Source organism: Lepisma saccharinum, chromosome 15 (genome assembly GCF_977018435.1).
Source record: "Lepisma saccharinum chromosome 15, izLepSacc3.1, whole genome shotgun sequence".
Lineage (NCBI taxonomy): Eukaryota > Metazoa > Arthropoda > Insecta > Zygentoma > Lepismatidae > Lepisma > Lepisma saccharinum.
In genome coordinates this window covers 74,803,529-74,818,372 of record NC_139243.1, presented here as the reverse complement: position 1 = coordinate 74,818,372, position 14,844 = coordinate 74,803,529, and the positions used below count along the sequence as shown (strand labels likewise).

The following is a 14,844-nucleotide window of genomic DNA, read 5'->3' as shown; positions in this document are numbered from 1 at the left end:
CTACAATGTCTGAAGGAATCTGCACCTATGTTGGACCCATAAGCATGGGCTCCGGCAGAATTACTTGTAAAGGTGTGCACCCTATTTATAATCATATTTTTGCTAACATCGACTCTTTAAGATACCCTATTTTATGCTTGCTTAAATAAATTGCACATACTTCATTCAAGAAAAGTAAAGATGTAATTTAAAAGGCTAATTTACTCTAGTTTAAAATCAACTAAATACACATGCTGAAATTGAAAACAATTGTTTTATGCAGCTAGCTTTGTAATCCAAGCAGTATCGATAGCAGTGTGAAATGATGACGTTTGACACCTCTCAACAACCACATACACACACACAAAGGTGGTTGGAAATATCAAGTGCCACCTGAAGCCAACATGCATGTGACTATGTGCAACATGGGTTGAATTCAAATTGTTAAAACAGAAAGGTTTTTAAGACACATTAAATAATTTTTCGAGTCCTACTTTGCAACCACCAAATGCCCTCTCGGGACCCACCAGTGGGCAGTGCCCCATAGGTTGAGAAACGATGCACTGGGTGTATCAAACCTCACATCCATTTTTTTTTTAGAAAATGAAAGGCATAAAGTGTGTAGAAGTTTGTGTGTGGGTGTTTTTTATTAAAATTATAAACTGTGACAAAGAAAATCTGATTAAATATTTTTTAAATAAAAATTGTGATTTTAATTCACCTTCCTTGTGATTGTATTTCAGAAGTGGTGCTGGTCTCATGATAATCAAGAAAATTTGGCTGCTCCAATGTCTGATACGGGTTTCTCTTCTGTGGAAGTGCGCATTGAGTCTGGAACAGAAAGTGCTGATCCATTAGTTTGTGAACAAACATCTCTGGAGAATGTTTGGCTTCCAGATGAGTCATGTGTCAAGACTGAAACAGAATCATTCGAGGAGCCTCCTGATGTTGATATCTCTTTTGACATCAAACCATCTAACGAGTGCATAGAGGATGCTTCTGTTGACATCAAACCATCTAATCAGTGCATACAGGATGCTTCTGTTGACATCAAACCATCTAATCAGTACATACAGGATGCTTCTGTTGACATCAAACCATCTAAGCAGTGCATACAAGATGCTTCTCTTGACATCAAACTATCTAGTGAGTACATGAAAGAAATGTCAGTTTGTAAAGTGGAAAGTGTGAGTGGTGATAGTTGGATGCATTTTGAAGGCAAAACTCCGGAAGTTCCTAGTAGACAAAATGTTCCTAAAAATGAAGGATTTTATCCATGTGATCACGGACAATTTGTTGAAAAAATGTCAGCTGAAGACGGTGACAATGGTGAATTAATTTTAAGTGAAGATAAAGACATGAAGTATAGTGTAGAGAATCCTGACCAAGTAGAAAGTGAAGTGGCAGAGCCTGCAGAAAGGTAGGTGAAGGAAATTTTAGTACATGGATTGAAAATGAGCATGAGAGCACTAAGGTTCAAGATTGGACCTTATTACTTACGAGCTATGATTCATGTAATTTCTGTATTGTGCCACCAGTGATGCAGGGTTACGTATAAGATTGTCCATGATTGTCCACACCACCTTGTCAGATCAGGATGAAATTTGTTACATGATATTGTTAGATATATATAAGAACCCATATTTTTTTATATTTGGAATATTCACTCTAGTTTGGTATTTATAGTCCTTTGAAATTTCCTGCCATTTGATGCCCCCCCTTTCTTGTGGGATCAAGCAATATAAATTGGCGTGTCCAGGATTTTCGAAAGGGGGGACTACATATAATTTTTGGTTGTCAGCCTGCATTTTGTCATCTTTACCTGCAGCCTAGGGTTGGCATTTTGCAGTTTTTTTTTCTCTCGAAAAAACACTCACCTGGGCTGATTTTCTTTGGGCTAGATTCTACTTTATGTCGTTATTGCTTTTTGTTGGTGGTAACCGATGGGAGTTAACAACAGTGCAGGCTCATCTTTGTGTCTGCGTTGTGAATGCGTGTGCTTTGCTCGTTTGCGTTCTGCATGGTGATTGCTTCTTTGCGTTCGTGCTGTGTTGTGCATGTGTATGATCACAGATCAGAATGGCGTATGTCTGGTTGCATGGTTTCTTTTTCTTTTTACACTTTCTGTTCACGATAGCCCCACTAACCATTCACGGGTAGCCCCAAAAACCATTCACGTTAGCCCCAAAAACCATGCATGGGTAGTCCCACAAACCATTCACGTTAGCTCCAAAAACCATGCATGGGTAGCCCCATGAACAATGCACGGGTAGCCCCACGATCCATTCACGATAGCCCCACGAACCATTCATGGGGACGAGGTATGCCTATGAGGTTAGGTTAGGCCTGTTAGGTTAGGTTCCATCAGCACTCGTTTCACCCCTAAATATGTGCTTCATCATCGAAAAATTTCCTCAGTATGTTCGATTATGCATATCCGGACAACATCGGTTTTTATCGATTTCCTCCTCCAGGTAATTCGGTATTTATCTTGTTGAATTCCTTATACAATAACCTTTCCAACAATATATGACACGTATTCCTTAGGAAAAGGACGTAAAGTAGAATCTTACCTTTTTTTAAAAGATAAAACCCAGAAAAAACAGGCAAAATTTGTTTTTTTGTTTTTTTCAGGTTATGTTTATAAATATATATTTTTCCCTGATTGTTATATATTGGAACATTCAATTTGTATTGTTTTAGTTCACTGAATCAAAAGGTATTTAATATTTTCTGTTAACATAGTGAAGAATTGACAATCAAGGTCTCGCACCTTGAAATGATTAAACTAAAAACATACATAACCCGTGCTGCAACAGACAATTAAGCGCCCAGGCGTACGTACAGACTGCCGGCCACACTCCCACTTGATCCTACTCTGAGGTGGGAGATCATCAAACCAGTTACAAGGTGATGTGTGGTCAGCATGACGAACCCCCAGTCGTCGTCGTAGATTTTCATGTTTGGATTACGCTACTCATTCGTAGCTCCCCAATTTAATCATGATGGCGAGTGTTCACCAGTCTCATACACAGGCCGAAATCTCAGGAGAAAAGCTGTTACATTTCCCCAAGGAGAGACAAACCTGCATGCGTCTGATAGCTGGAGCCCAAAGCATGACCGCACAACCACAGTGCGGGACAAATGATTAAATTATCTAAGATACTATATTCTGAAAAATTCTACTCTTGCTGGATGGTGTAACAGTTAATATATCTATGATCAGTTCCCAGGGTTGCGGATTGCAATTCTATACTAAAACTTGATAGCTGTTGTGGTTTAGTTGACCTTAATGGCAGAGTGGTTGGCTCAGCCTGCTGCAATGCCAGGGGTCCCTGGTTCAGACATGGATGTTTGTGTTTGTTCCAATGAGAATAGAGAAAATTGATGTGTGTGAAAATTTAGAAAACAGAGAGAAAAAGGGGGGATACTACTGCTTAGAAAAATTACTTTTATTACAAATGTAAAGAGAAAAGTAGACAGGCTGTCTGACTGCCCATGCAGAAGACCTGGGTTTGAATCTTGTGGTGAGTGATCTAAGGTCAGAATTTTTCCAGTTTTGTCCCTGCATAAAGCAGCTCTGGAACTCACCCACCCTTAAATCAATGGATCTTGCGGGGGGAAGGGGGGTAAAGGCCGGCGGAGTTTGGTTCTGATCACATTATCTTCAAAATGACGGAGATGAAGAATATGTCAGGCCCTACATGGCGTGGTGCTATATGCATGGGGAACTTTACTTTACCTATTATACAACATACAGTAGCTGCACACACACTTTTAATTCTGCTTCAATACAGTTTGTTCACAGTTTAAGTTTAAATATCTCCTCGTGTATTAACCATGTCCATATTATAAGGCTGACATATTTAATTGTCTTGACTGATTTCATCCAAATGGAATACTGTATCAGTCCTCCAAAATATCTGTTTGCTATGAAACTAACAGTTAATATTAGTGGCCCGTATTTGAATCCCAACATACATATGCACTATATTGTTAAAGAAAATTATTTGTCAAGCCATAGCTTAAGAAATGCCTTAAATTTCTTAATATAAGAGATTTTTAGATATCTTTTCTTAATGTCCAAAAATGTAGTTTAGACAGATATTTGAAAGTGGCATCAGAAGCTACCTCAGAATATGAAAAATCATTACCACTTCGGTCGGGTGAATACACCTATAACTTATTTATTTCATACATTTTTACATTGCTACTTACATATTCTGCATCGCGGAACATTCTTTAAGGTGTTATTATGAATTTCTCAAGGAAATAATGTCCATTTTTCACATTACGACTACTTATTGTTGTTCGTTTTTTTTGCTTCCCTAACATACAATATGGCGCGAGAGTAATGGTTCATCGCACATCGTGCTTGTGTTTTGTCGATGTTCCAACCTTCTTAACCGAAAAATACCTACTTTCGTGTTACTAATTTCGTATTTTTTCCTGGGTTTGAAATTATTGTTCTTGATCGCATTGCACCACAAACCATTCAATGATACCCCCACAAACCATTCACGGATAGCCCCACAAACCATTCTTGCATAGCCCCAAAAATCATTTACGATCGAATAACCATCCATGGGTAGCCCCATAAACCATCCACACACCATCATGGTAAGTGTAGGTTAGGTTGCTTACATTAGGCAAACATAGTTAAAAAACGGTGTGGTTACAAACACTTACAGGGGGTTACATCATCAAACGCACGGGACATCTGGTTCACGTAGAGGAAGATATATTTTCTAGGAAAAAAAAAACATGAATTCGAGTTAAAAAACGAACTTCCACAGAAAGTGATTTCCGTAAGTAGTTTCTTCTGTAAAAATAAAGAAATCCGTATATACTAGATCGAAGTGTTACCGAAAAATCTATTTTTCATCGACCATCTTGAAATACTTTCAACAAATGCAAATGCTAAATAAAATCATTCCCTGGGTGTATCTATTTGCAACATGAATTTAAGCTTAAAACTGTCCTAACGTAGCTGAGACTTGTTTTCTTAATCTACGAAAATCTATTTTCAAATATTTGCTCTCGCAAGACATGTTAAATCAGTCTGTCGTCCACCATCTTTAAATAGGGTGACAAATTTTTCTCAAACATGACACCAATCCTTTAAGTTATCTTGTAACTCTAAAAATTGCAACTCAAAAACTTTACATTTATGGCAAAATGTATGTTTGCAATTTTACCACCACCCCTCTCCTAAACTATGAAATATAATTTTAAAAGTTTTACTGCAACATTGCAGACCGAGGAATTATATACAATGACTGGGTTTAGTTTCTTATACTCCAAATATCATTGTAGACACTTTTGGGGAAAAAGAGAGCATGGTATAGATAGTGCATGCAACATGAGGAAAATCAGTTTTTCATTCACCATCTTGAAACACATTGTTCAATTTCACTGACATGTAATACCATTGCAGTCTGTCAAGTTTTCTAGGTGCAGAAACATTTTATCATGGTCACTAAATAGATGATGTGTCATTCTTTGCCCATCCACCCCACCCATGCTCCTCCTAAGTCATGCATTATGTTTTGATACTTTTATTGTGAATTTTCAGTGCCAGTAATGTCAGAATGCCCCTGAAAGTTTTATGCACAAACCTCGAAATTGTAGTCTGTAAAAAGGTTTGAAAATGTCAAAAATGGTCAAAATAAGAATATATACGTATGCATTGTATACCCCCTATATTTAAGATAAAAGGAAATCGTGGTAGGTTATGAGAGTGCTCGACTTCTTGGGTATAGAGCTCCTCACCACAAATAAGATTTATCCTACATTGGCAAGGAACCCATGACGTTCAATCAATGCACTGAACTGGAGGGAGGGGTCAGTGCCCAGTGCAAGGCATTGGAAGGAAAACAGAACACTTGCACACATACTAAATTGTGAGAAATGAAATGAATCTTTTGAAAAGTGTTTGGTTTAATTATACCACAGTTTACTTTATTCTGCTTTCATGACTTTTCAATAAAATGTACTCAATTCTCCTTTGTAATGCCTCTCTCCAGAGACAACCCATTCATTTATACAAGAAGAAAATCTAAATTCTTGCAAAATCCATTTTTTGGAAGGTTTGCATCAAAATATTTCATGGCTCGAGGGGGCATGGCCCCCTTGCCTCCCTGGGTACGGGCCTGACCCAGACACTTACATGCATATGTGTACGTGTGTGAAACAAGGGAATTGCTGCATGGATGACAGAGCACACTGAAATACATTGATCAATATGATCCACAATTTTCGAATTTTTGTTTCTGCACTTGATTTTTTTTTTAAAGAAAATAATTTTTTATTTTTTTATTTATTAAAAATATTAATGTTCCAGTAAAGAAACATACACCCCAGACTCAAAATTGTATTGAGTAACTGACAGCAAAATATTTTACTTGGCACCCAGTTGGTGTGTGTGCTGGTAGGGTGGTTATTACTTTGACCATGTGGGGAATCAAAACTTAGGTATTTCAGCTTGTTGGCAACACTTGTGACAGTAACAAGCATCATGTGCCTAAATATTGGCCATATATTTACATGGAGAATCATAAATCGTAAGTTTGCACTGGAATTTTGTACACTTAACAACACTGTTGCTAGATGCCAGTTCACGTAGCTTGTTTTGAAATTCCAAGAGCTAGTCATAAATACAGCAACTAGAAGTCTCTATTTCATGGAGACTGTATATTCATTTTAATCTCTATGAATGTCCCAATTTAGTCATTAAACTAATCATGTGCTGTATCATTGAGTGAATATATTTATATGGTCCTACATACACCTCATGCATTGCTGGTTTCCAGAAATCGACCCACCCATTCATAAAATTGTTGCTCTTTGAAGTACAGCAAAAGCAAGGTATTTTTTTGGAACACCTGTTGCATGCCTGGTACTCCATGGTGATGTAGTGGTAACATTGTCACCTTGTAATCAAGGGTTCCTCAGTTCAATACCTGGTGGAGTGGATTCCACTCTAAACTTTAGGTCCAGTCCCAATCAGCCCTATTATGCATAAAAAATTAAAGTATAAAGTGCTCCCCTGTGCTATGCTTCACACCATGAAGGTGTATAGGGAGTGTGGAGTTAGGGCCCCACATTTTCTTGATCATGGCTAAAGGTGTAGGTGATGTGATCAACACCACGTCCCTCCTATTATGTATAAAGTGGACGTAAAACAAAAACTCGAACAAACAAACTCTTGCATACGAGTATAAGGGCAAGTAGTAGAGAGAATACTCTGTAAGAATGCACACATGCTGTTCCAATGAACCTTTTGAGGATTGGCCATTCCAGGCAGGCACTTCCTAAATATGACAGTGACATGTTCAAAAGTTTCAAAAGTGGTCTTTTGTCATGATTACCTCCAAATTTCAAGCTATTTATGCTCACAGTGCCAATGGCAGAGCCTGACTTAAATAACATTGCAGATCTTTCCTGGGGGGGAGAGGGGGTCAGTCTTTCATAAATCAGTGAAAATAAATTTATTATTTCGTTATTCGAGGAATAAAAATCATTTTCATAAAACAGTGAAAATAAATTTATTATTTCATTATTCGAGCATTAAAAATCGTTTTCATAGAGCACTGAAAATAAATTTATTATTTTGTTATTTGAACAGGTCATAAAATCAATTTTATATTAATGAAATAGAAACAGAACTTGAAGTATCATTATTGGTTTCAGAAATATGGTGTGTTAAATGAAGTCACATTGTGCCAGTCTAGTACTGTGGTCAGGAACAGTAGTGATGGTAGTGGGTGAAGGGAAGTCAGTGTAGCCAGTGTTGTGTTCGATTCACTCAGTAGTTAAATTTTGGTGCAAAATACAGAATTTATAATTTTTCATTTAAATGTATGGCCAATACTTCAGCACATGTTCTCTGTGTCCTGTTGACAAAATTTCAACCAGCTACAATGCGAGGTATACAACAAAAACAGTCATTTGTAGATTATACCATTCACAGCCTGTTCACCTCAGGTACAAGACAAACGGTTCATGATTGTGAATAAATAAACTTCCTAGAAGATATCAAACTCTGGAATGATTTAATCAATATTGTCCGTTTCAAACAAGTGGTCATGCTGGTGATATATCAGAATTTCTAATGCTTCAAATCCCTTGTAGGAGCATGCACTAATTTTGGTCACGCAGGTGAGAAATTTATCTCATAATATTTAATACTTTCTTTAATGCCTCATAGGAGTGTGCACAAATTCCAGCATAGCATGCACAAAATAGCAAGAATTGTGCAGTGAATGTTGGCACTGGTTTAGGCCCATTTTGAGCCATTGATCAGGCCAGTGTGAAGTTGACACAACCATTTTGAATTACTAATTCTTCCCAAACCATGCACACACAAATTGAGGGATAGTGTGCATATATTATGCACTAATTCATGTTATTTTTTGTAGAGGTGTTGGATCATGTACATTTAATCTTTATTATAAATATTTTTAATATGATCCTTTGTAATTGGAACTATTGGTTCTGTTAAGGATCTTTCGCTAAATAAATGTGATACAGCAAACTTCAGATGACTAAAGTATTTATACAACACAGTACAGTGTGTGCAACAAGTGGAAAATTGTTTTTTTTTCTTTTTTATCTGCCATCTTGATACACCTTAACAGGTTTTGCTTGATGAAATAACATTGCAATTTACGAAGATTTTTAGTTGAGTAACAATTACAGTCAACTCTCGATTCTACGACCCCGGGTATAACGACCCTCTCGAAGTAACGACCCTTTTCCCGGGAACCGTGAAAAATTTAGAAAAATATAGAAAAATTTGAAAAAAAAAAGAAAAATTGAAGGAAATCGGCCGAAAAATGCGTTGTTTTTTTCCCCGCTCATTTCCTTCACGAGCGCTCTACCGCTCACAATTGGGTCTGAACTAAAAATAGACACCACCACACCATGCTTGAGTGATATCCAATAGCACTTGACCTCTGCCCTCCCCTCCCTCAAGCGCACCAATGTTACCCCGCACCCGACGGCCGCTACCCAACGCGCCAGGCTTGTTTTGCCACGCTTTCTCTTGGATACGTGAGAAGAGAAGATCGAATGTGCTTGGATGTTATTTTAAATCGACCTTGCCTTGACTTATTTCCTTGTCCTAAGAGCTGCTGAAAACTCGCGGGGAAGGGTGGGAGCAGCCCGAAATGACTGCTGGACTTGCAGTCTTTGCCAATGTGTATGGCAGGTCAAGCTCTTTCGTCGATAAATACACCACCTTGAGAGATAAGATCGCATGAATGTTCGAAAATACAGATGTGTGGCACCTGCAAGTCTGGCCCATCTGTCCAGTTCAGCAGGTTCCCGTGAGTGAGCAACTCTCGGCCTTGTAGCCGACAACTTCCGGTAACCGCTTTCATTCAAAATGTGTTCTTTGTTCCCTGCAACACTTCATAAAAAAGCGAAACTGTTAAGAGATAATTAAAACCACATAGGTGAACTAAAGATCGTCAACCCGCTTAATCCAGGTTTCCACAAAAGTTTACTTCGATCTTACGTGCATCATAACTCCCGTTTCCCACTTCATATGTTTTCCTAATTGTGTCGATGTCGTAATATCTGCTAAAAAAGTGTTCCGTTGGCTTACTGACTTCTCCCTCTTTTCCTGTCAGGAAACGTAGCGGGGGGGGGGGGTGCGATGCAGATTGTTTCAGCCACGATTTTCTTGCTGATGCGGGCTGATTACAGGCGAGGGTGGAAAAGGACCCATCCCTCTTCCTTTCATTTGACGTCTAAAATGGGGCAACCAGTTCTGGATATATTCTTGAAAACGAACAAAAACCATAGAACAAGTAAAACAAAAAGGGACCCCCCCCCCTTTCCCCAGCTCATTCTCCGCCACTGGTGTGCACGGCAATGTTGATAATTGCAGAATTCAGTTGTTTTTTTAAATTTATTTATTATATATTTTTTTTAATGCTGTTGTCTGCATAGGAAATATTGCCCGTATTATTGTCTGTTGCGTGGTAAAACTGTAAAACGTAAAGCAAGGGTCATTTCTTTCTTCTTTACACTGCTGTTAAAAGTTCCGTCTTCGACAGTTGCGTTATCTTTAAAATGCTGGGACTTTTCTCTTCCGCCACCTGTTGCTCGAACTTCCAGCCGGTCTCTTTGTTTTTACGATGCAGCTGGCGCCAGTGTTTTGTCTAGCGTCTGCTAAGCTCTTGCTTGCAGATAACAGCAATGACTCATCCAGCGCGAAGAAAAAAGTTATTGTTTTGAATCTCGCAAAGCTGTTTTGATTTGACGATAACGAAATTCGATCTCCAGAAAGCAAAACAAGAGTTAAAATAACTTCATGTTCTGCGCCTTCTGATAAGCACAACTGTAAATTTAATTTACCTTTCTTCAGAACCATTCATGTAGAGTAAAAAAAAAAGTGTGTTCAATGTAGGAATGGTCGCTGAGACTGATTAAAAAGACATTATTCAAGGGGAAAACGTTTGGAGGGGTGGGTGTTTGACATCGAGAATACTCCTAAATCCAACATTAAATCGTCGATTAACGTGAGAGTAAATAACGATCTACCATTTTGATATGTGAAAATGCGCAGTTTCATAAAGCTTGTTTTCAGTTCATTTTATGCTGATGGGCTAATCGGGACTAAATATACAGTTTAAAGTGAAATTCAATTCCAAACCCGAATGATTATCAACTGCCACGTTGTTTAATGACCTGTCCTACAATACGCTTTGGGTGAAAATAGATCGCAAGTTGAGCATTTCCTTTTTCACGCTGGATTATAATGTAAGTCAAGGAAGGTGTTTGGACTGCTCCCTTGAATGGGGAAGGAGGGTGAATGAAGTTGGTTGAAGCAAAGAAAAGTGACTTTTTTTTTTACGATGTATTTTACACAGCCGAACCAGAACGAAAATTACAGCCCTGTCTTTATTTTTTTGTCTGGTACCTAGAGAGGTTGTGTTGTTTCTCCCGAGAGATCTAATCTTACCAGTTAATCTTGTAACAGACAATGCTCCAGTAAACCCGTATAAAATCCAACATTCATTCTGCCCGATTATCTCCTGACTTTTGCTGGCACCAGTCGAGTTTCGCTTGCAATAAGCGAGAGATTGTTTTCCTTTCCATAGGTCTCAGTGGAAATGGGTTTCTCATTAACTAGAATTGTAAGAATTCCCTGGAAAAGCAACGACTGTGCACAATTGAAACAAAGTAACATTATTTTAAATTCTCTTTTGTGAAAACTTTTTCATGTTCTATTTTCCTTCTCACAACACGCATCCTGTGCATAACAGGTTGTATAACTACCAGGATAAATTGTGTTACCATCTCCTAGGCATCTTTGTGTCCGTTTGAGCTCCCTTTAAGCTGAAAATTGGTGCAAATTCCAATAACGACCCCTTCGAAATAACGACCCTTTTTCCGGGAATTGTGAAAGGTCGTTGAATCGAGAGTTGACTGTATCTAAATGATTCTACAATTAAGGTATTTATTAGGGCTGAGCCGATGCCACTTTGAACCAATACTGATACACTCATTGATACACACTGACGCTGATACCAATATTTCTAAATTTGATTTTAAAATAATAAAGGCTAGTTATCAAGTCATCACATCACATTCCTTTAATGACATTAAATAACTCACTAGCATTATAATACTTTGAGCCATGATGGTGTAGTCTGTTGGATGTCTTGTTTCCATGCAGGAGACTTGGGTTCGATTCCTGGGGTGGGTGATATAAGGTCAGAATTTTTCTGTCCTCCCCCCCCTCTAAAGCATCTCTGGGGCTCACCCAGTCTCAAATCAATGGATACCTGGGGGCAACCCCATGGGGGTAAAGGCATCTGGAGTGTGGTTCTGATCACATCACCTCCAAAAATGGCCGAGATAGAGAATGTATCTACATCCCCTAAATGTGCCTTCATGTCATTGTGCTATATGCACGGGGAACTTCCTTTTTTTTAAAAAAAAGAAAAATCATTATCATACTTTAAAATGTGTTGTGACATTTGGTAATTTTTTTTGTGAACTTCTCTGTAGACCCAGAGGATGCAAAGACAGAGGTTTTTTTAAGTGTTTCTAGCATTGCTGCAGTTACACAGAAAAATTAAAAAAATCGGTGGATTGTCTCTTCTTCAGTTTCATGTAAATACTACTCATTCCTGTCACTTGGGTTAGCCTGGTGAAAGAGAAAAGAGATGTAATAATATATACAAATACAGTTATTAAAATAATGCCTCTTTTTGCCATGCTGTCCATCATTCTCTGTCATTTGAGACAAAAACAAGTCGCTGTGGTATAGGCTGATATCAACAGTCCCATAAAAGACACAGAAGGGAAGAGTGCAAGAAGAAATTATGCAATCCACAACCCTCCTGCCCTGATTGAATGTAGATAATACAAATCAAATTCCACAGCGGCCTTCACACATCTTTCCGAAGAACTCTGAAATGATGTAGCCTGGAGACAGGCCAGCATGGTAGTAATGCTAGTGTTTTTTGTATGTTGCCCTGGTGGACCAAATATGTACTGTGTTGGCCTGATGTACCAAAATGTGCTTGTCTTTTGGACTGAGCTGAGTCTGTCTAATTTTGCACGATGCACGCGAAAGAAAATGATATTACTTACTGGGCGTCGCGTTTAGCACAAACCCTTGCCTCTGGAGTGGAGGACCATATGCCGTGTTCCTTAGGGTTAATTCAACTTGGATGTTTGCAGAATGGCACTCACCGATAACAAACGATGCTATATTGATTAATTGTACCGTATATACAACTTGCTGTAATGCAACGCGGTAGACGGAACGAATCACCGCACACACTCCGCCATATTGTCTAGTGAACTGTCCGAGTGTTGCTCACCTGGATTTGAGAGTGCACATAAAAAGCAAAACTGAAAGCCCCTGACATCTATTGTTAACAATATCAAACATATTAATTATGATCTGAGACAGCTGGTTTTAAAAACGTCTACAACGAGCATGCGAGCAGGAATTTAAAATGAAATATATCTTCTATTTCCACAAAACCTTTTCCTGGTAGTTATATGCCTTCGAGAAGTTTAGTCACAGCTTTCCAGTTACCCATGCCTTTGATCTTGTCAATCATCTGCTTTCCAGGAGGTGGGGTGGGGGCAGTTGTTCAGTAATTCTCCATACAACTAATCTGTCTCAAGAAAGACTGAGCGAACGTTTGGAAAGGACAAATGTTTCTCTTGGCCTGGTTCTAGCAACTCAAAAACAATGGTTCCAGTTGGAAAATTTCAACCAATACTTACCAATAGCACTTGTATCGGCCAATGCAGATACATCAGTATCTGTATTGGCTCAGCCCTAGCAGTTATTGTAGTTAATTAATACATGACTTTTTCCTTTTTGCCCTCTCAGCCATCCACCCTTGCCCACTATGCTGTTCAGCCAAAGTTCCCACATGAAGAAGTGACTGGTAACTAAAGTGCTATAAATTTTTTCAACCTTATTCTGGAAATGTGTACCTTCTTTTGTTGTAATTTTCAACAACCAATTTTAGTATGATTTGAGGAGAATTGCCTAATGAATGAAACCTTGAACTTGTTGACTTTTACTGTATTAATTATTTGGAATGCTGCCAACTTTTCTAAGTCTTTACTTTTCTTTGAATTTTTTTAACTTTTGGCAGCTGTTGATCCTCAAAGTACTTAAAAGACCCAGCCAGCTCTGAGTGCCGTGGCGAAGAGCATTGAATTTACTACAAGAGGGTGGAAGAATAATTGTGGACATTTGCATTCCTCCCTTCATTACAAAGTTAATATGTCAAATGTCTAAACAGCTTTCTTTCAACAATTGCCTCAGGTCGATATTTTTTATTTGAGTGACCTGCATGGATTGTGCAACAAAAATCAACACCCCCCCCCCCTTCTTCCCTCTCTCCCCTTCTTTGCTGACTTTCTTCTTCAAACTCAAGAGATTTTGCCAATGCTGGCTCATATAATTACGGGGAAACTTTTGGTATCATCCTTTCATCATAAACAAATGAGAGAAACAGCACTTTGTGAGATTTCACACTGTAACAATCCATTTAGCTAGCAGAGCTTTCTGGAATATAAAAGCCAACCAAATTTTGTTATGTCATGCTCGTTTTTAGTCTGTTATTTGAGGTGTTGTAATGTTTATTTTTGTCTCTTGTTTGATGTGTCTGACTGGAAAAGGACCAAAGGGACCAATAGGATTTCAGTGTCCACAGTGTAGGTTTATCTAGGGTAGTGGGTCAAGTACGTCATCAATCAATGAATCAGTGACATTGATCTACCCATCCAACAATGTTTCGCAGCAGCCGATCATGGCCATTTGTAGCAGATTGTAAATCTTGTTTGTATTAAATTATTAGGGGATACTAAAGGGTACACACAATAGGAAATGTGAGAACATTAATATCACATGAACTTTCGGATATGGAAATATGGTAGACTGAAATGGTATGGTTGCAAGATGATCCTTTTATTTCCACATTTAATAACGATGTATTTTGAACTTCTAAATTGCCAAATTTCCAAGTATGTCTCAATATCAGCAGAAATCTGTATGAGTAATATTCGTATTGGTTCAGGCTAATGTTACCTCAACTCTAGTATGTGCTGTTCTGTATATTCAAGGTACTTATGTAGGATGCAATTCAATGGGTTTGTCATATTTTCTATATGATTTTGTCAAATAGGTTGTTACGTACCCAATAGGACCAAGTAATGTAAATAGTTAGCTAAAGAGGAATAGAGATGGCAGCACCAGGCATTCAAGATTAAGAATTAGCATAATATATTAAAGATCTTTATAAATAAGAACAAAGGAAATTGGAAAGATGAGAAATAATAAAATCTACTATAAGAAGATGAAGAATAAATATAAAA

At 38.2% G+C, this 14,844-nt stretch overlaps 1 protein-coding gene across 1 annotated transcript in view; it reads left to right on the top strand.

Annotated features, from left to right (window-relative positions):
* The window catches only part of LOC145999339 (uncharacterized), a 478,836-nt gene that overhangs the window by 57,989 nt on the left and 406,003 nt on the right, over positions 1–14,844 (top strand). The window contains exon 4 of the mRNA XM_083136280.1: positions 723–1,399. Within this exon, the coding sequence (XP_082992406.1) occupies positions 723–1,399 (677 nt within the window). The remainder of the gene's footprint in view (positions 1–722; positions 1,400–14,844) is intronic.